Genomic DNA, 21,708 nt, shown 5'->3' with positions numbered 1-21,708 from the left:
TTTTCCTCTGCCTCTGAACACGGGGATGCGTGCGTGCGCCCTGTGGACCAGGGAAACTCAGGCTCAGCAAAAACTCTAGTCAACACCATATTAATTGGTCAGATGGCTCATTTTTTTTAACCAAATAAGATATTGAATGAAAATTTCCATTTTGAAAAATCATCACAGAAGATGATTTTAATTTAGAGGTTCCCAAAAAAGACGTCTCCAGGCTATTTTCTCCCCAGTAGCATTTCAGCTGAGAACGGAATTGCGATATTTTAATAGAAATCAGGCAGCTGTTGTTTTGAATTAGGATGTTTTGACAAATTTTGAGTTTCAGTAACATCAGCTTGGTCTGACTTCTTAGAGTGTAACATCTGGTACGGATTTTATTCTTTCCATCTCCTGCAAAACTGAGTTTCCTGCATTGAGAAATTAAAGCAAAAACCTTAACTACTTAAATATCTTAAGCGGGCCTCTGTTACGGCTCTGACTGCCCACCCATCTGCCGGTTACAGGCTTGCGAGGTCTGCCTTGGTTATTTCCATGTTTCTCTGAAGCAGAAAGATGGAAATATTGTTGCCTTTAAAAATGGCAAGAGTGAAAGGAAGAGAAGATAATGAAGGAACAGAGGAAGAAAGGGACAAGGGAGACAGACAGAGGAGAGAGGGAGAAAGCGACTAATTACCCCTGGAGACCCGCACTGGGCAGTAGGGAGTTTTTCTTTCTATACACTTTAGTTTGAAAATTTTTACCATCAGTAGACTTTACTTTCTTTTATTTAAAAACCCCTGCTAATTGTAACTGATAAAGAAATTCAAGACACCCTCTAACTCCAGTGGCCACACACGGTGTACCCCGCCAAAGGGGGGATGGCCAGGCCTTGCCCAGACCGTCCCCAGAGGCCCAAGGACGTCAGAGAGGGCCCAGTGAGCTTCCCAGGTCCCAGCGAGGGGGATGGAAACAGAAGGGCTTCCCAGCTTCCCTCTTCTCCAAACTGGAGCTGAGGCCAAGCAGGTTCGAAAGCCCAGGAAGAGAGCCTGGGAGCTGGGCGGTGTGGAGGGGAATGTGAGGGAGGCTATGTTTGCACAAGCACCGGGAAGAGCCGCACGGGCTGCCTTTCACACTGTCTCCTCTACACCCTCTTAATCAGAGCCGTCAGGCCCGCAGAGTACCTCAGAGGGGGGAAGAGGGAACCCCTCTGAGGAATGCCTCAGGTGAAGCTGCTGCCCTCCCCTGTTCCCCTCCACAACCCCAGGTATGGAGGAAGACTGTCCCGATGGACGTACAGGGTTCCTCGTCCCAGGTCCTTACAGTACCTGTAAGGGCCTTGGTGTCGGCCTTCTTGCTCTCCCGGTCCCCCTTCTGGGCCCACACCTGGACCGTGTACTCCACACCCGGCCTCAGGCCCATCAGGACGGTGCTGCTCTGCTCCTTCCCCACAGACACCTCCCGGGTGTCACCATCGGCCGAGGTGTAGCGCACCATATACTTGTCGATGACGGCTCGCACTGGGTCCCAGGAGACGGTGGCCGTATCCTCTGTCACCTGGTCGGTCACCAGGTTTTTGGGGCTGTCAATTTCTTTTTAAAAAGGAAAGTCTGAATTTTAGAGCCTAAGGGAGGCCATCCCACCACCCCATCGCCAGGAGCCCTCCATTCAAATTATCTTTAGTAATGATACAATTCCATTGAAAACAGGCGTGAAAGGCCCCTAGTCTCCATTTTCCAAGGAAACCAACCACTGGATATTACAACTGGGAGGAATTAGATCTTCAGCAAGTTCATCAGTATGGAAATTTCCTGTCTCGTTTCCACAGAAGTAACCAAAAAAAGTCTCCTGAGCCACAAGAGAAGAGGCCCAAACGGCTGTTGAAACCGCCTCTTTGTTATCTCTGTGGGATCTGGTTATTTTGTTTCACAGGCTCTCAGAGTTGAGAAATCAGATCTTCCAACCTTCCTGCCTTTGATCGAAGGGGGGCATGGAGGCCCAGAGAAATGAAAAGTCTTGCCCAAGGTCCTGCTGTTTTCTTGTGATAAAACCCCAACAAGCCCCTCTTTGCTCTGACTTGTGAAGAAGCCTCCCACCTTCTAAAGGGCTTTGCTCCTTTTCGTCCACGCTCTCGCTGGCACCCCTGGTCTCTCCTCGATCGTCGTGCCCAGACTGCAGGCTCTAGGACCTCTGACGCCTTAACTGACAGATTTCTCACGAGAACAAGGTTCACCTTCACTTCGCTCCTCCTCTCCCGTTCGCCCCTCAATCCTCGATCAGTGAAGTCTGGCACTCTTCCCCAGCACGCCACTAGAACGCTAGGATTCGTCCCCCCCAGCTTCCCACTGCCAAATCCGATGGACACTCGCCATCCTCACCTTACTGGACTTCTGAGCAGCGTCTGACCGAGCAGATCCAGTCCCTCTGTCTTAAAACATTCTCAGCTCTTGACTTCCATGACCACACCCTTCCCTGGTTTTCTCCCAACTGTCTGACCCTTCCTGGGTCTCCTTCGTTAGCGACCTGGCTGACCACCTCTCTACACGTCTCCCTAAGAGACCTCAACCATGGCCGTGGCTTCGCATACCAACCAATGCCCTCAGCTCCCCGATCCGTGACCCCCCAGCTTGCACCTACAACCGCATTTCCACCACGACGCCTCATAGGTACTGGACAGGTGACTGGTATTTGTGGAGTCGATAAGAACGTCACTCACTCAACCAAGGAATCTCACCACCTTCTCCAGTTTAAACCTGAAAGTCTTCCCATTCCTCCCCAAGCCTATTTACCTCTCGGGCTCCCCTCAAAAAATGTTGCCCCAGCCTGCCTTGTTGCTTAGTCCAGAAACACGGGTCATGTCTGTTCACTTTCTTCCCTCCCCACATCTCATCCATCAACAAATACTGGCATTATGCCTCCAAAATCTGCACCCAGAGAGCCCCTCTCCTCTTCCGCAATGGCTGTCGTCTCCTCTCGCCCGGATTTTACACTAGACTCTTCACTAACTTTCCTGATGTTACTCCTGTCCCGTCCTCCACAGATTCCCCTCACTGTGGCCTGAACAAACTTTTTTAAACAAACGCCACACCACGCTGCTCTTCTTCTGATGAACACGACACGCTCCCTCCTGCAGGCACTGTGCGGTCCTGTGTGAGGGACCCCGCCTCCTCCCCCCCTCACCCCACACCACTTCCCCTCTCACCCTCTCTGCTCCAGCCACACCAGCCCCTCTCAGTTCCACAACCACCTCAGCTGTTCCAGCTCAGGGCCGTCACACACACACTTCCCATTACCAGCAATGGCGAGTTCTCCCCACTATCCATTCTCCCCTTCCTCCATGAGCATACTGTCCAATGACCTCTGCATAATGATGGAACTATCCTGCACTGTCCAATTCAGCGGCCATTAACCGATGTGGTTACTGACCACTTGACATGTGGCTAGTACAACTCTGCAAATCATTTAATTACTTTTCATTAGTTAACATGTAAGGAGCCCCATGCAGCCAGTGGCTACTGTGTTGGACAGGACAGCAGAACAGAAGTAGAGGCTGGACACATGATCGTCCTCCTGAAGACTTCCCTCCCCAGCCTTTCCGGGAGGGAGGTCTGGCGCTGGGACTTGGATCTGGCCAAGAATGGGAGAAAAGTGAAGAATGTGGGCAATGTTCCGGCCCTGCCCTGCCCTTTCCACTGCTGGAATGAGGGGAGGAGGGTGGAGGATGGAGGTGATGCCCTACGGATGAACGAGCGGCAATACAGGAGGAGTCTGGCTCTCCCGTGCCATGGACCTACCATACCAGCCCAGCCCACTTACCCTCTAACTATTCCACAAGAATAGACTTCTCTCTTGTTTAAGCAAATGCTCTTTGGATGTTCCTGTCTGTGTGGATCTTAACTATTACCCATCCCATCCCTTCTAAGAAGCATGCCTGCTCTGTTATTCTTTATACCTGCCCCGTGTTCACCTCTTTCATAGAACTGATCGTAGTTTATGGTTATAAGTTTGTTTGCTTGTTGATCGCCTCTCTTTCCCACTGGACTTTAAGAGAGTAGGAATACTTGTTTTGTTGGCCGCTGTATCCCAGGCCTACCATGAGAAGATGCTCGTCAAAACTTGAAATGAACACAGAGCTCCAACCGCCCAAGGTCACACTTGCTCCTCTAAATGGCTCACCATTCATCAAGTCGGACCTATGCAAAACAGCTTGTCACGGAACAATTCTCTAACCCATGGTTTTGAAGAGCACAGGCTTGGGGAAGAGTTTTAAGACCTTCACAGGCCTGCTCGGTACTGAGTCCGTGACTATACTTTGATTTTTCTTTAGGTGAATGAGGTTTTCTACGGCAAACTTGCTTAAAACAGTCCCTGAGTCACAGACCCCAAAAGCAGAAGTGGCATCATTCAGCAGCAATAGATCAGCCCATGGTGAGGACCTGAGTCTATCTTCTCCTCCCTCCTGTTACCTGTCGGGGCCTTGGTGTCGGCCTTCTTGCTCTCCTGGGTCCCCTTCTGGGCCCACACCTGGACCGTGTACTCCACACCCGGCCTCAGGCCTGTCAGAACGGTGCTGCTCTGCTCCTTCCCCACGGACACCTCCCGGGTGTCGCCATCAGCTGAGGTGTAGCGCACCATATACTTGTCGATGACGGCTTGCACTGGGTCCCAGGAGATGGTGGCCGTGTCTTCTGTCACCTGGTCGGTCACCAGGTTTTTGGGGCTGTCAATGTCTAAAAGGAAAAGTGCTGATCAACGTGCACTATTAATAGTACAGTATAGTATAGTACAGAACCTCAGGGTCAATTTTCTTGGGATGATACTCTTCTGTGTCTTGTGATTTCCCCATCACCTATGCCCTGACTGTTCAGTGAGACATCCTCTCCCCAGACAGACTTTGACTCCCCAAGAAGAAAGCACAGTAAGCCACAATCTACAGATCTATACTATCACCTCCACTAAGAATTTAATAAAACAAATTTCCTTATCTACTTAGTAAGCGAACGTCCAACTCCCACTAGGTACAAGGCGTGATGTTAGGTAGCACACAGGGCCCCGTGGAAGGAGACACAGCCCATGCTCACAAGCAGTAAAAATTTTGTTTCTAGAATCATGTCAACAAAGACCTCTGATTACATACAAGATGATTCTAATAGCCAGAGCCAAATGTCAACTCCTAGAGGCAGAGGGCCACCTCCTATTCCGCTCAGGGTTCCCACAGCCTCGTAGAGAACAGAGCACAAGGTAAATGCACAACATACCTTCTTAAGTGAATCAGCCAATTAAAAACCAGTTTTAATATGCTTTACATGTTGTGGATGCACTTGTAATGCTGGTTAGCTGGTTAAACCACTAGAGAAATATGGCCGCACAGTTCTTTCACAATCGACTCAGAATAGAACACATAAGTTGCCCTTATCCTTTAAACCAGAATTACCACGACTCATTCATGCCAGAGCACACCACACATATCTATTCGCTCTGGTAGATGTAAAGTCTATTTCTCAAAGTTGAATTTTCCAAATGTTATTATTAATATTAACATTTGATTTTCATTTTCTGTTCCCACTCAAAACACAATGAGAGACCCTTAATACTGTGCACAATGAAATATTCATGCACTCAGAAAAGGAGTCGCGGGGCAAGACCATCCAATCGTGGCAAAACTGGAGCTTGAAACTCCCACTTGGATCTGACTTGTAAGGAAATGAGTTAAAGGGAAGTGAGGGAGGGTGTGTGCATTCTCTTAAGAAGGGACACGATCCTCCGTAATCCTGCTCCTCCATAAATCATCTAGTCTGCCAGTGTCAAAGCAAGAAGACAAATTGGACCAGCCATAGCCTTAGTCCTCCATTCTCAAGGCTCCGTTACCTGTAGGGGCCTTGGTGTCGGCCTTCTTGCTCTCCCGGTCCCCCTTCTGGGCCCACACCTGGACCGTGTACTCCACACCCGGCCTCAGGCCCGTCAGGATGGTGCTGCTCTGCTCCTTCCCCACAGAAACCTCCCGGGTGTCACCATCAGCCGAGGTGTAGCGCACCATATACTTGTCGATGGCGGCTCGCACTGGGTCCCAGGAGATGGTGGCCGTGTCCTCTGTCACCCGGTCGGTCACTAGGTTTTGGGGGCTGTCAATTTCTTAAGAATAAAAAAAATATTTGGAAAAGTCTAAGCTTGGAAGCCATGAAAGAGATACCCACACCCCATCACTGTCATTTTCATCTTCTAGGACTCTCTTCGCACAAGGCAACGGTATCCCCATCTGGAATCAGCTGGGAGTCAAGGGAGAAAGTAACCCCTGGCTCCCAATTTCAGAAGACTATGCATGGCAAACTTCACATATTTTCTTGGCTTTCCACTCCCCCAAATGTGGAAGGAATGACATCTTCTTAGCAACACGATGGCGCATCAAAACCATGATTAAACATCTGCCGTGATGTTCAGGGAACCCAACGTATCGTTTTCTCAAGGGCTACTTCAGAGGCAGTCACTCTAAAAACATTATCCCACGCCCTGCAGTGGTCAAGGCCTATAACATCTTTGCTGAGTCTGCTGAACACAGGGCCACCATGCAACTTCGCCCCTCCCTTCCAGTGGGTTCAGTGGCTTCGTGAGCAGATCATCACTACCAGGCAGACTGATGGCTACCAGCTCTCAGCCCACTGAGATCACCACGAGAGCTCACTGTCCTTTTTGATCTTTAGGACTCTCTTTGCAAAGTCCCTCATCTCAGGGCACATCTTTGGTACCTCGCACACTCACACCCACAGGCTCAAAATTCAACTGCGACTGACCACCTTTCTCTCGTTACCTGTCGGGGCCTTGGTGTCGGCCTTCTTGCTCTCCCGGTCCCCCTTCTGGGCCCACACCTGGACCGTGTACTCCACACCCGGCATCAGGCCCGTCAGGATGGTGCTGCTCTGCTCCTTCCCCACAGACACCTCCCGGGTGTCGCCATTGGCCGAGGTGTAGCGCACCATATACTTGTCGATGACAGCTTGCACTGGGTCCCAGGAGATAGTGGCCGTGTCCTCTGTCACCCGGTCAGTCACCAGGTTTGTTGGGCTGTCGATGTCTGAAAGGAAAGTTAAAGTGAACTATTAACAAGCACCAAAGAGTGAGACCATGTTCCTTGCAGGGAGGTAGTTTCCTGTTCTTGTGTTTTTCCCATCTCTTATGTCAGTTTTCAGTTGTTTCATGGACGTAGACCTTCTTTCCATAGTTGGACTCTTGTATCCTCAAGGAGGCAGCACAGGACAGTAGAATGAGCACCAGATCCTAAGTCAGAAGAGCGAGGTTCTCTTCCAGCCCAGAGAGCAGAGCACAGGGACAGGAAAAGCCCAGAGCAGAGCCAACAGATGAGGGATCTAGGCCCAGCTCTGTCATCCACCAGCTGTGGCCCTGGACAGCTAGCTCTGAGCCTCAGCTCCTTCTTTGTAAAATGTGGGCCTTACTATCTAGATATTAAGTTACCATAATATTCCATGAATATTTCATAAATCTGACTCATGAGTCTTCAGCTAATTTCATGATGTATAAAAATTATTCATTTCTCTGTATTGGAGGTTTCTGAACTGTAACATGGGGATATTGATCTCTGAGCTATCCATCTCACCAAAAGTCTCAGAGGACCAAGCAAATGAGGAAGACAACCGTCCTTCATTGCTGGTGGGTATGTAAAATAGTGCCAGCATCCTGGAAACATTTTAGCCATTCCTCAAAAGTTTAAATATAGAGTTACCATGTGACCCAGCAATTCCACTCCTACAACTGAAACTCGTCCACACAAAAATCCGTACACAAATGCTCATAGTATCCTTACCCACCACAGCCAAAAAGCAAGAACAACCCAAATGCTCATCAGTGACAAACAGATAAACACAACATGTTACCGCCATCCAGTTGAATTTTATTTGGCAAAAAAATAAAGTGGTGACATGCTACAACATGGATGAACCTTGAAAATATTACGTGTAGTGAATAAAGCCAGTCGTGAAAAGTCACAGGTTGTATGGATCCATTTATATGAATTGTCCAGAATGAGGAACTCTATAGACAGAATGTAGCAGTTTCCTAGGCTGGGGGCAGTTGGGGTGGGACTGCTAATGGACAAAGAATTTCTTTCCAGAGTCATGAAAATCTTCTGAATTAGATACTAGTGATAGTCGTGTAACTGTAAATATACCAAAAACCACTGAATTCTATGCTTTAGAAGATGACATTTTATGGAAAATAAATTATTCTTTAAAAAAAAGAGAGAAGGGGCATCTGAGTGGCTCAGTCAGTTAAGTGTCCAACTCCTGATTTCGGCTCAGGTCCTGATTGCAGGCTCGTGAGATGGAGCCCCGCATCAGGCTCCACGCTGAGTGTGGAGTCTACTTGAGATTCTCTCCCGTCCCTCTGCTCCTCCCCCAGCTGCCTCTCTCTCTCTAAGATAAATAAAATCTTCTTTAAAAATGAGCAAAGTGAGATGAAAGAGCTTTACAAATTATTAATGAACACAGTATGTAAGTGCAACCCCAGGATCCCCAGAACAGAGCACACAGTCCTCCAGAGAGGATTTATCTGCTAAGAAAACAATAACCCTTCCTTGTCCCAAAGAGATCAGCGCAAAAACCATTTCCCTAAAGTACTAGGCTCACAGATCCTAACATATATGGTTTCTTCCTATCTTTTCCCTTTCAAGAAGAAACATTTCAATGATTGAACACAAATCAGAGGAACGGTGAGTAGATGGGACCAATCACCATTTATCTTTCTAAGACCAAAGTATGAGGCCAAGGGTGAGCTCCTGAGTTTGAGATAATGTGTAAAAGAAAGAAGAAGGATGGTGTGTGCTGTCTCTTATGAAGGGACACCATCCTGCGCTTTCAAAAACCATCTAGTCTGTTGGTGTCAAAGCAAGAACACAAAACTTGACCAGCCATAGGCTTACGCTTTACATTCTCAAAGAACAATGCTCCATTACCTGTTGGGGCCTTGGTATCAGCCTTCTTGCTCTCCTGGGCCCCCTTCTGGGCCCACACCTGGACCGTGTACTCCACACCCGGCCTCAGGCCTGTCAGGATGGTGCTGCTCTGCTCCTTCCCCACAGACACCTCCCGGGTGTCTCCATCAGCCGAGGTATAGCGCACCATATACTTGTCAATGACAGCCTGCACCGGGTCCCAGGAAATGGTGGCTGTGTTCTCTGTCACCCGGTCAGTCACCAGGTTTGTTGGGCTGTCAATGTCTGAAAGGAAAGTTAAAGTGAACTATTAACAAGCACCAAAGAGTGAGACCATGTTCCTTGCAGGGAGGTAGTCTCCTGTTCTTGTGTTCTTCCCATCTCCTATGTCAGTTTTCAGTTGTTTCATGGACATTGACCTTCTCTCCATGGTTGGATTCTTGGATCCTCAAGGAGGCAGCACAAGACAGTAGAATAAGCACCAGATCCAGAGTCAGAAAATCTATGACCCTGCACATCCCAGCTGCCTCTGGCTGGGCCTCAGCCTCATCATCTATAAATCTGGGGTTCAGGTTGGATAGACTTTAAAGTTCCTTTGAGCTCTAATGTTCCATATGTACATCTAATTTCATAAATTACTAATTTGTTTCATGACCCTGGATAAGTCACCTCACTTCTCTACATTTATAAAATATGATTGTATAAAATATGATTGTACTATTGTACATATCTCTTGTACATATCTTGCTGCATGGCTCTGAAAACCAAGACAAAAAATATCATGTAAAAGGAGGCTTTGAAAATATTGAATATTAGTGTCTATAGAAAAAAAAGGCAGAGCAAGATAACGTTAGTGTATATCCTGGAGACTTGCTGTATTAAATGAGATAATAATAATTTGCCCTTTACAACAGTTCCTGGTGCAGACTAGATGCCCAATGACCATTAGCTATTATTAAAGATCTCACCTTGTTGATAGTTTATGAATGAAGAAGATTATGCTCCCCCACACCATACACACAAGAAGGTATTCAAAAATGGAGTCACCAAGAAAATAACAGCATGTCTTTGTTCCAAATAGTTCATTGCAAAAGTCATTTCCCTAAAGTCCTTGCTTCTAGGTCCTATCACAGATGTGCAGTGGTATGATCAAGCAGGTCTCTCTTACCCTGTCTTGGGATGTGGCCCCAAGAAAAGTGGAATCTACATTCCAACCTGACAGCCCACAGACAAGGCAGAACCAACAGTCTTATGACCCTTGGCTGACCAACCATCTCCAGACTATGAAAGAAGTTGGAGGGACACCTGGGTGGCTCAATTGGTTTAGTATCTCCCTTTGACACAGGTCATGATACCGAGGTCCTGGGATGGAGTCCCACATTGGACTCCTTGCTTACTGGGGACTCTGCTTCTCCCTCTGCCTGCCACTCCCCCTGCTTGTGTTTGCTCCCCCAACCCCAGCCGATAAATAATTAAAATCTTAAAAAAAAAAGAGAGAGGTTGGAGAGGCCAAAGAGATGAGACTTCAAGAGTAGATTTCTTTGGGTGGAATTACACTGTGAGCTTCATGGGTGAGACCCAAACCTCGAATAACCATTTGCAGTGGGATCCCTTACAGAGCTGGTGATGCGTGTCCTGGAGCAAGTATTCTCAATCAGGAATGACCGGCAAGGTCTTGAGCCTGACTTGGTTGTCCCAGTTCAGTTTGGGATGGGGAGGCTCCTGGTGTCTAATGGGTAGAGGCAGCCTACGGTGGACAAGACGGACCCCAGCAACAAAGAATTATCCAGCCAAAAATTTCAGTAGCGTCCAGGTTGAGAAAGTCTGCCCACAGCTTGGGAAACACCGTGGGCTGGTGTCTGACATGGGCCTAAAATATCTAAGAGGCGAGAGAACAGCTATTTGCTCTGGCACAGAGCGATGGGAAGATGTTGCAAAAGGATGAATGGGAAAAGGGTGATGCATGTTCCCCATGGACCCGACGTGAGCCAAGGAAAGAAGGGCCCATCAGGGATGGTTTTAGAAGCTGTCCAAGAGGCTCAGGCAGATGGAGAAGGTGAACCCCCCCTAGAAAGGCACTGGAGTGCACCCCCATGCGTGCAGGTGGAAGAAAGGGAGCCGGTGACTGGCAGGAGAGACACATCTGCCGACAGGATCACTAGGATCAAACACTGGAGTGGAGGGCATCTAGAGAACACGCAGAAGTGCTCCATGAGGGAAAACATTAGCGTTAACACTCGTCAGGCCCCACGACAGGCCCTGGGCAGCCGTGACCATCATAGTCAAGTAAAACACCTTATCTCTCTTCCTCCTGACCCCTGATCTCTCTCCAAGCTGTGCCAAACACACATGGGTCAGAAATCGCAGTTAGTGTGCTAGAAGGGGAGCCTGAAGTAGCAGAAGGGAAATACAAGAGAAGCTGAACACACCCCCTTCCCAGGGCAGGCAGCTAGCTTGCCAATGGCCCAAGCAGATGGTGGAAAGAAGCTTTAACTTTAAATGAAGTATGGGGGGCGTCTGGGTGGCTCAGTCATTAAGCGTCTGCCTTCGGCTCAGGTCACAATCCCAGGGTCCTGGGATCAAGCCCCGCGTTGGGCTCCCTGCTTAGCAGGAGGCCTGTTTCTCCCTCTCCCACTCCCTCTGCTGTGTTCCCTCTCTCGCTGTGTCTCTCTCTGTCAAATAAATAAATAAAATTTTTTAAAAATTAAAATTAAAAAAATAAATAATTGAAGTATGGATAATTACTAAAATGATACATGATGGGAACTAAAAGTGATCAGATATTTGCTTATTTTTAGCTAATAAAACATGGTTATTATTTTTGCCTAAAACATTCATCCAAAGGCAGAAACGGAGAACAAGCTCCACAGAAAGTGTTTCAACAGTAAGGAGGGAAGACAAAGCAGGTTCGGGCTCACAGTCAGGGTCCCTCCACAGCGCGGGCACGTGGGCTTTCCATCGTATTTATTCCTTATCAAGGAAACATTCACTGTGTTCAGAGCACAGAAAATGCACCAGCAGAGAACAAAGAACTATGAGTAATAATATCAGTCTTTAAAGACCAAAGTTTGAAGACAAGATGAGCTACGCATTCTTTTTTTTTTTTTTACTATTTTATTTATTTATTTAACAGAGAGAGAGAGATCACAAGTAAGCAGAGAGACAGGCAGAGATAGAGGGGGAAGCAGGCTCCCTGCTGAGCAGAGCACCCAATGCCGGGCTCGATCCCAGGCCCCTGACATCATGACCTGAGCCGAAGGCAGAGGCTTAACCCATTGAGCCACCCAGGAGCCCCATGACCTACGCATTCTAAGAGAAGCCATGAAATCGAAGTAAGGGGTACACGTGGACTCTGCGAAGACACCAGAACCTCACTTTCTGCCAAAGTCACAGAAGAAAAACCAACTGAAACAGACGATGAGTTCGGCAGTGACACAGTGATGATGTGTGCTCCCTTACCTGTGGGGGCCTTGGTGTCGGCCTTCTTGCTCTCCCGGTCCCCCTTCTGGGCCCACACCTGGACTGTGTACTCCACACCCGGCCTCAGGCCCGTCAGGACGGTGCTGCTCTGCTCCTTCCCCACAGAAACCTCCCGGGTGTCACCATCGGCCGAGGTGTAGCGCACCATATACTTGTCGATGGCGGCTCGCACTGGGTCCCAGGAGATGGTGGCCGTGTCCTCTGTCACCCGGTCGGTCACTAGGTTTTGGGGGCTGTCAATTTCTTAAGAATAAAAAAAAATTTGGAAAAGTCTAAGCTTGGAAGCCATGAAAGAGATACCCACACCCCATCACTGTCATTTTCATCTTCTAGGACTCTCTTCGCACAAGGCAACGGTATCCCCATCTGGAATCAGCTGGGAGTCAAGGGAGAAAGTAACCCCTGGCTCCCAATTTCAGAAGACTATGCATGGCAAACTTCACATATTTTCTTGGCTTTCCACTCCCCCAAATGTGGAAGGAATGACATCTTCTTAGCAACACGATGGTGCATCAAAACCACGATTAAACATCTGCCGTGATGTTCAGGGAACCCAACGTATCGTTTTCTCAAGGGCTACTTCAGAGGCAGTCACTCTAAAAACATTATCCCACGCCCTGCAGTGGTCAAGGCCTATAACATCTTTGCTGAGTCTGCTGAACACAGGGCCACCATGCAACTTCGCCCCTCCCTTCCAGTGGGTTCAGTGGCTTCGTGAGCAGATCATCACTACCAGGCAGACTGATGGCTACCAGCTCTCAGCCCACTGAGATCACCACGAGAGCTCACTGACCTTTTTGATCTTTAGGACTCTCTTTGCAAAGTCCCTCATCTCAGGGCACATCTTTGGTACCACGCACACTCACATCCACAGGCTCAAAATTCAACTGCGATTGTCCACCTTTCTCTCGTTACCTGTCGGGGCCTTGGTGTCGGCCTTCTTGCTCTCCCGGTCCCCCTTCTGGGCCCACACCTGGACCGTGTACTCCACACCCGGCCTCAGGCCCATCAGGATGGTGCTGCTCTGCTCCTTCCCCACAGACACCTCCCGGGTGTCGCCATCGGCAGAGGTGTAGCGCACCATATACTTGTCGATGACAGCTTGCACTGGGTCCCAGGAGACGGTGGCCGTGTCCTCTGTCACCCGATCGGTGGCCAGATTTGTGGGGCTGTCAATTTCTTGAAGAGACGAAAGAATGTAGCATTTACCAACTCTCTAGTTCCTATAAGGCCAGCACATACACAGACAAAATGATGATCTCGACAAATTTCAGAGTCTGTTCTATGCCAGTGATTGGGATAACTTAAGGGTTTAATTAAGCAAGTGGTCTGAAATTCCAATAGCACTTAATGAAATGCAGCGTTTTCAGACAAAGCCAAAATAGTCTCAGCTCTATAAACTCTACCCATAAGTAGCCTTTGGATTAAAAAAAGAAAAAAGTCTTCGTATACAAATTTCTCCTTTACCCTGGATTTTTCTAATACACTCTTTCAGTTCCTGACTCCTTCTACCTGAAAGCAATTATATTTCAGTAAATCTCTGCGTCGGCTCTAATATTTTCTTTGGGAAGAAAAATATCCTGGAAGTAGGAGCTGTCAGTTCTTTCCACATAAAACATTATGTCTGAGGCCAGAGAACCAGAAGACTTAAGTTGATGGGATTTGAGGTCTGGGAGGATAAAAATAATCCTACTTGCAGAATCTGTCTGGGCTTCTATGCAGTTAAACTGGGTTGGAATCCGGGCTCCAGTGTTTCCTAGTTGCTAACTTGGGCAGACTATAAACCTTACCTCTGGGTCCCCTCACCTCCAGGAAGGAGGAAAGAGCAGTTTGTACTTCACAGCTTATGGCAAATCACAAGTGAGGTATTCACATGGTAAATGCTTAAATATAGGCTCTTTGTTATTACAAGTGTCATTTGAGGCCTGAAATACCCCTTTCTCCTTAAAATGTGAACCCCTGGAGGTGGAAATCCAAGCAGAAGTGGGTGATTAGCATGCCTTTATAGTCCTGTTTCAAAAACCACCGCCTCAGGGGCGCCTGTGTGGCTCCGTTGAGCAGTTAAGTATCTGCCTTCAGCTCAGGTCAGGATCCCAGGGGCCTGGGATGGAGCCCCCCATGGGGCTCCCGGCTCACCCAGGAGCCTGCTTCTCCCTCTGCTACTCCCCCTGCTTGTATTCTCTCTCTCGCTGACTCTGTCAAATAAATAAATAAAATCTTTTAAAAATAAAAAAATATATATTAAAAAGAGCCACCTCCTCAAATGGCTGAGCTCTCCGTGACAGCAACCACATTTCCAGCCTATGCACCATCGCCCGACGTGCACAGCCAGGTCGCAGGGGTGGCCAAGGGAGGCAGCTCACCTCGGGGAGCAGAGAGTTCGGCAAGTGCTAGGGACAGGGGACAGGGAGGAGTTTTGCTCTGGCTTCTCATCCTTCACTACTCCACCCTCATGGACCTGGCCACCACCAACACCACTTAAGGATTATTAAGATAATTGCATATTAAGAGAAGAGAAAAAAACAAACCCTGTCCTATTCTTATACTCTAAGCCTTTGCATATGCTGCTCCCACTACTAACGCCCACCCATACACCTAGACTCTGCTCAGGTGACTCTGCCTTTCCAGCCTGCCATGACCCCCTCTCCCATCCCAGTCTGTGCTAAGTACCCTTTTTCCTGGTTCCCATAGCTCCAGGGACGTTTGTGGGCTCTACAAAGACATAACTCATGGGCCTTTATCTTTTCTGCTTGTCTTCTCTACCCGGACGGTTGTGAACTAAGTCTTTCATCTCTGCACCCCAAGAGCCTGGCTCTGTGCCTGACAGTGCCAGCAATGCCCCATCCCAGGGGCTCCCCATAATCTGGGGTGCTAGCTGATACCACCCCCCTGAGAGAGGGGAAGCTTCTTCTCTACTCAAACTTCTACCATCTTAAGAAGACTGGCCCCCGCACTTCCTTTTCACAGCACTCAAAATCCTACCAAAGGGAAAGCCTCGTGTAATAGAAACCAGCAGGTGGCCATCTACAACCTGTGGGCCGAATCTGACCCACAGCCTTCTCTTATGAAGTTTTATTGAACACAGTCTTACAGGTTCATTTACATGGTATCTGTGGCTGTTTTCGCATCTCGATGGCAGAGCTGAAAATACGGCCTCTCTGGCCACTCACAGAAAGGGCTGACCCTGCCTTTAAACCAACTTAGATCTCACCATCCTCACCAGCAGCTTCTCCTTACCCTGGAGAAGATAAGGCCCACCTGGGCCCAGGAGGCTCTATGCCACGAAATGCTTTGAGGGCTGAATGCTAATTGACATTTGCTATGCACTGAATGTTTGTGTGCCCCCCAACTCCTATGTTGAAGCCCTAACTCCCAATTTGCTGGTTTAGGAGGTGAGACCTTGGGGAGATAATTAGGTTCGACGAGGTCATGAGGGTAAGTCTCCTCATAATGGCATCAGTGCCTAATAAGAAGAGACCTGAGCTTCCTTCTGCCACGTGACAGTGCAGGAAGAAGATGGCCACCTAAAAGCCAATAAGAGGGCTCTCACCAGGAACCGAATCAGCCAGCACCCTGATCGTGGGGCTTTCTAGCCTCCAGAATCGTGGGAACTAAATTTCTTTGGCTGAAGCCCCCAGTCTGTGGTATTCTGTTAGAACAGCCGGAGCTGACAGAGACGACTCGTGAGAAATAATCACTACTGTCACTCACATAGCACGTGGCTATGTGTCAGGCACTTCCTTGAGGTAACTCATAGAACCCTCCCAATAACCTTATGAGGTAAAAACCCACATGCCCTCTTTTACAGACAAGAATCTGAGGAACAGAGTGAAGGGACTTGCCCAAAGCCACTCAGCTAGTAAATGGCAGAGCTGGGATTAAAATGTGGTCAGTCAAGCTTCTGAAACCACATTCCGAACTAATTATCGGCTTCTCTGAGTGTCTCTATACTAACTGATTGTCCGGAACAGAGCCCAATCGATACGTGACTCCTTTTCTATGATTTCCTGTCAGATGTCCAGAACCTCAAGTGGGCTCCGGGATGACAGTGCTCTGAATTCAGGGACAGGAGCAGAGGAGGCTTTAAGCAGAAACAAGGTCTGGGACATGTCCCCCGCTGCCGCCTCAAGACATCTACAAGCCCAAGCTGAGCGGGACAGCTAGGTGAGGTCTGGGGACGGACCCTTCTGGTTTCTGGAAGCTTTGAGGCAGAATCGGTACATTTGGTGACTGTTGACTCAGGATGCAAACCATTTCCATAGTCTGACAGAGAGTTCCAGATTAGAAGCAAAACGCCTGTATGGCCTCTGCAAACGGAGATAAGCATTCAAATTCACTGTCAGCCAAACGTTCTGAGTTTCAACGTCCAAAAAATGAAAATTAGGAAGTGTTACTCTGCACTGAGAGAGTTGTATATGGAATTCTAACCCAAATAAGTATGACCTTCTGTGTAAAATAAAAAGGCTGGTTTCTTTTGTTTGAGGATGAAATGGGAAAAATCGTAATTGTGAAATTTTAAAATGCTTTTGCAACCCCCTTCCCCATCCCTGTAAGCAAAAGAGATGACGTTAGGGGGGCATCGGCCTCCTGAGTCACGAATCAGCCTTCTCCCCGCCGTGAGGAAACCTCTTTAGGCCCCCGTCCCTGTTACCTGTGAGGGCGTTGGTGTCAGCCTTCTTGCTCTCCTGGTTGCCTCTCTCAGCCCACACGTAGACTTTGTACGCCTCTCCTGGCTTCAGGCCTGTCAGAATGGTGCTGCTCTGCTCCCTTGGGACGGCCGTGTCCTTCGTGTCCCCATCGGCAGAGGTGTAGCGTACCACATACTTATCTATGACAGCCTGGACGGGGACCCAGGAGACCACCGCTGTATCTTCTGTCACCCGATCAGTGACCACATTGGTTGGGCTATCAATTTCTTCATGAAAATACGAGAAAGAAAAATGAGAGAAAGACATGTGGTTGGTCAAGGTCATGGTGGCTTCAAGCTCTAGTTCATCCAGGTGACCTAGTTCTATAGTCCACACCCTGTAAGAGCGTCTCTCTGTCCTCTGTGATAGCTGGACAACTGGCCTCGGCTTGAACCCTCCGCTGAGAAAGGGCTCCCTGAGGGACCAACAATCCCTTCCATTTTGGGACCACTGAGCATGTTACACGTCAGTTCCCGCGAATGTAGCCACCTGAAGTGGAACTCCTTCCAGAGGTACCGGAATGCACCTCACGCTCTTCTGGGAGACCCTCCAGCAGGTATCCAAGAACAGTTTCCACTCTCCCTCCTAATTCTCCTCTGATCAAAACACTTCCACCGCTCCAATGTATGCATTTGTAAGTTACTAGCTTTTACAGTGTTATACCATATCATGCCATACCCTACCGTATCATGTCATATCAAACTTCCAAATTATAGTTTCCAGACTTGGCCCATCTAGACTGACCTCTTTCTTTCCCTAATCAGGGAAAAAGCCCCCAAATTCCGTCTAATCGTTCAACAATTCGCTGAGCATCCACGCCAGAGAACGTAAAAGCACTCGGAAGTCACCGATGAACAAAACAAGCGGAAATCCCTGGCTATGCAAGTTTGATGTTCTAGAAGGACCGACCCAGAACCGCATGTCCTCTGTGTCCTGGACACCACACTCCTCAACAACCTATCCTCAGCCCACAGCCTTGGGAAATCCCTACGCTTTTTCACACGTGCCCCTGCTAACCCAGGGGTTCTCGACCTTTGTCAACACTGGGCACCTACTAAGTACCAACTCCAGAGAGTTCATTTCAGAAGGTCTCAGCTATGCACTGGCATCTCTGCCATAAAAGAAACAAATATCCAAAACTCAGCAGGTGATTCTGATGTACATCAAAGGTTGAGAACCCTCATGTTCAGCCTCCTCTTCCCCCTTCTACATATAAAATACATTTCCCGAACCCAATATTTATTCGTGTTATAGTTTATCTTACCAACTTCATTCATAATTTAGTCTTTCACTTAACATGCTGATTTTCCTTTCTGGCTTATCATTTACAAACCTAATAAGTAAGTCAGCTGAGCGCAGCGGCCATCAAGGTCATGGATAAAGCTCCCTCACAGAACAAAGGTGAGGCGTGCCCCAAGAACCCTGCCCACATGCAGAGCTATATCCGTTTGAGTAAAGACACACAAAACAGCTTCTTACTCCCAGAAATTCAAGCAGTTTTGCTTCCTCCCAACCCACTCTAGTTCTCCTGGCTCAGGATTCTTCAGCAGAGAAGTTACGACTTTTTTCACATCGACTAGAATCACCTTCCTCGAGCACAATGGCGATGTCTTACTTATGTGCAAGTTCCATCACCAGAGGCAGTGCATATCTTGTTTAATAAATAAGCTGTCACTGATTGAGCATATGCTAAATGCAAGGTGCTTTCCACACATCACTTTATCAAACCTCATAGTAATAACTCAAGGCATTATCAGATGCCCCATGTACTAGTTTGGAAAATTAATAATAGTGATCAGTTTTAGGCACTGTCTACCAGGCTCAGAGAGGTTAGATGACTTGCCCAAGGTCACTCGGCTAATAAATGAAGTCACTTACACATTCTACACACATTAGTCGAATGCCTAGTTGGAGCTGGGTATTCAGTTTAAATCAGTTATAAATTAAAGTGTGTTACCCTCCCTAACCCGCAAAAAAAAAAAAAAAAAAATCTGTCAAAATGCTAACCCTCAGTATCTCAGAATGTGACCTTATTTGGAAATAAGGTCTTTCTAGAGATGAGCAATTTAAAATAAGGTCATTAGGGGCACCTGGGTGGCTTAGTGAGTTAAGCCTCTGCCTTCAGCTCAGGTCATGATCTCAGGGTCCTGGGATCGAACCCTGCATCAGGCTCTCTGCTCAGTGGGGAGCCTGCTTCCTCCTCTCTCTCTGCGTGCTTCTCTGCCTACTTGTGATCTCTGTCAAATAAATTTAAAAAATCTTAAAAAATAGTAATAATAAAATGAGGTCATTAGAGTAAGTCTAATCCAATATGCCAGGTGTCCTGACCGAAGGGGGAGTTTGGACACAGAGCCAGACGCGCACACACAGAGAAGACAATATGAGGACGCATGGGGGGAAGCCAGCCATGTGGCAGGATCACTGCATCTACAGGGCAAGGAAGGCCAAGGGCTGCCAACAAACAGCAGAAGCTCAAAGAGGCGAGGAATGACTTTCCCCTAAAACTGTCAGAGAACATGGCCCTGCAGACACCTCGATTTCAGACTTCCAGCTTCCACAACTGGGAGACAATACTATTGTTTTAAAACCACTCAGTTTTTGGTCCTTTGCTACAGCAGCCCTAGGATACCAATAGAGCTGACCCCTGAACAATGCAGGAATTAAGCTCCTCAATTCTTCTGCTCCGTCCAAAAGCCACCTGTAACTTCTGACTCGCTAAAAATGTGACTCACAGCCGACCACTGACCAGAAGCCTCGCCGACAATATTCGAGTGACACATATCTTGTATGTTAGATGTGCTGTAGACTGTATTCTTACAATAATACCTCCTTTTTCTTAGTTTTCTCAGGATTTCTAGGCTACTTGGTTTGTCTGTGGGTTTTTCCCAATTGTCACAAATCTCAAAAAAATTTCCCATATATTTATGGAAAACAATCTGCACACAAGTGGGGAGCCGGCCGTTCCAATCCATGTTGTTTAAGGGTCGACTGTATAAGCAATGAACAGAATAAAGATTCCCTCCTATGGAATTTACATTTTCCTGAAGGAGATGGACGATAAACAAGCAGTGACAGTATCAGGAAGCCCAATAAGACAAGATATAGGAATAGAAATGTTGAACAAAAGCTATCTGTGAGTTTAGACAAGGAGGTCAGGAAAGAGCTGGCTTGCTGGGAAGGGAACATCTGAACAGAGACTGAGATGAAGTGAGGCAATGGGCCATGTACAGTCTAGGAACCTCATTCTAGGCAGAAGGAGCAGCAGGTGCAAAGGCCCTGCTCCACATATTAAGGGAACAGCAAGAAGTCAGAACATCTGGACAGAGTCAGTGATGGGGCTGAGTGGCTGCAGGGCAGGCCCGGGAGGTGAGGGGTGAGTGGACTGTGGACGGCCTCCAAAGACTGTGGCTTTTGCACTGAATGAGATAAGAAGCTTCCGGGGGGTTCGCACAAAAGAATGGCATGATCTGACCTGCATTATAAAAGGATCCCTCTGGCTGCCGGAGAGAGTAGGGGTCTAGTGGGTTGACAGTAGAAGTCACCTGGGAGGCCACCACAACAGCAGGAGAAAACAGGAATGTGGACCAATGTGTCAGGGATGAAAGTCATGAGAAAGGTTGGATCGGAGAGATTTCAAACGTACACTTGTCAGAAGCTGCTGACGTTGCTGATGTGGGACACAAATCCATCCTTCCATCATTCCATGTTATTTTGAGGCCTGAGCGATTTGCGGAAGGGGGTGACCCTTTACAGAGATGGAGAGATCGGGGTGGGGGGTTGAAGAAGAAGGTGGGGAGAATGGGACCAAGAATTTGCAACTGGATGCCTGAAGTGCCAATATGTGAACCATTCCTCTCTGTGGAAGACTGTGGAAGTGGAAGGCATCTCCACTTTCTATGTCCCATGCAGCACTACCGCCAGCCTTTTCTACAGAAATAAGAACAATCCATAAATAAAATCAAGTGTGATCTGAAAGGTTCCTGCAATCCGAATCCAGCCGCAGCAGGGGACCGAAGCTCATAGTGACAGCTGGGACAGAGAAACAGTCTTATACTCTTGCTTTGGGGAGACCGGCTGGGCCGAGCAGGCGGTGCCGTCAGGAGCAAACAACAACAGGGCCACTTCACAGGCCTCTGGAGGCTCGAGCAGACTCTCAGAGGATGCTCAGGGGACAGGGTGCACGAGAGAGAGAACTCCTTTCCCACCCTGTTCCCCTTTCCATGCAAAGCATGATTCCGCACAGGACAGGGAGGGAATGAAGAGAGCCTCCAAAGGTAACATGTCAGTCTGGGAAACCAGCGCTGACTTGGGAACGGGGACATTGAGAATGGGAAGTGAGGACGGGGACAAAGAGGACAAGAACACCCTACAGTCCTGCCTCTTGAAGTCCCTGGTCCTCATCGTCTCCAAAGAGACCTGTATCTGTACACCCCATGGTCTCAGCAGTGGCCCCCAATAGCCCTGTCTGGCCCAGATCAGTGCTCAGCACCATAGCTGTGGGACAGGCCTCTACCCTGCAGGGTCAGGGACCTGTGTGTGTGCGGCTCTCTCGAGAGCCACTGTGCCCACGTGAGCGTAACCAGCCCTAATGCACCCTGTTCCTTCAATAGTCCCAGAGCACTCGAG

The 21,708-nt window shown here is 48.2% G+C and overlaps 1 protein-coding gene across 2 annotated transcripts in view; it reads right to left on the bottom strand.

The window, feature by feature from the left end:
• TNN (tenascin N) overlaps positions 1 to 21,708 on the bottom strand; it is a gene marked incomplete at its 5' end in the record, with an annotated part of 52,441 nt that overhangs the window by 18,590 nt on the left and 12,143 nt on the right. Inside the window, 8 exons of one of the 2 annotated variants that reach the window (XM_080824462.1) lie at positions 1,302 to 1,565; positions 4,440 to 4,703; positions 5,842 to 6,105; positions 6,779 to 7,042; positions 8,936 to 9,199; positions 12,374 to 12,637; positions 13,310 to 13,573; positions 17,046 to 17,309. In XM_080824462.1, the coding sequence (XP_080680588.1) occupies positions 1,302 to 1,565; positions 4,440 to 4,703; positions 5,842 to 6,105; positions 6,779 to 7,042; positions 8,936 to 9,199; positions 12,374 to 12,637; positions 13,310 to 13,573; positions 17,046 to 17,309 (2,112 nt within the window). The remainder of the gene's footprint in view (positions 1 to 1,301; positions 1,566 to 4,439; positions 4,704 to 5,841; positions 6,106 to 6,778; positions 7,043 to 8,935; positions 9,200 to 12,373; positions 12,638 to 13,309; positions 13,574 to 17,045; positions 17,310 to 21,708) is intronic. The other variant, XM_080824463.1, reaches the window with a different exon arrangement.

Source organism: Martes martes, assembly GCF_963455335.1.
Source record: "Martes martes genome assembly, chromosome: 15".
NCBI lineage: Eukaryota > Metazoa > Chordata > Mammalia > Carnivora > Mustelidae > Martes > Martes martes.
This window is presented reverse-complemented; position numbering and strand designations above follow the sequence as displayed.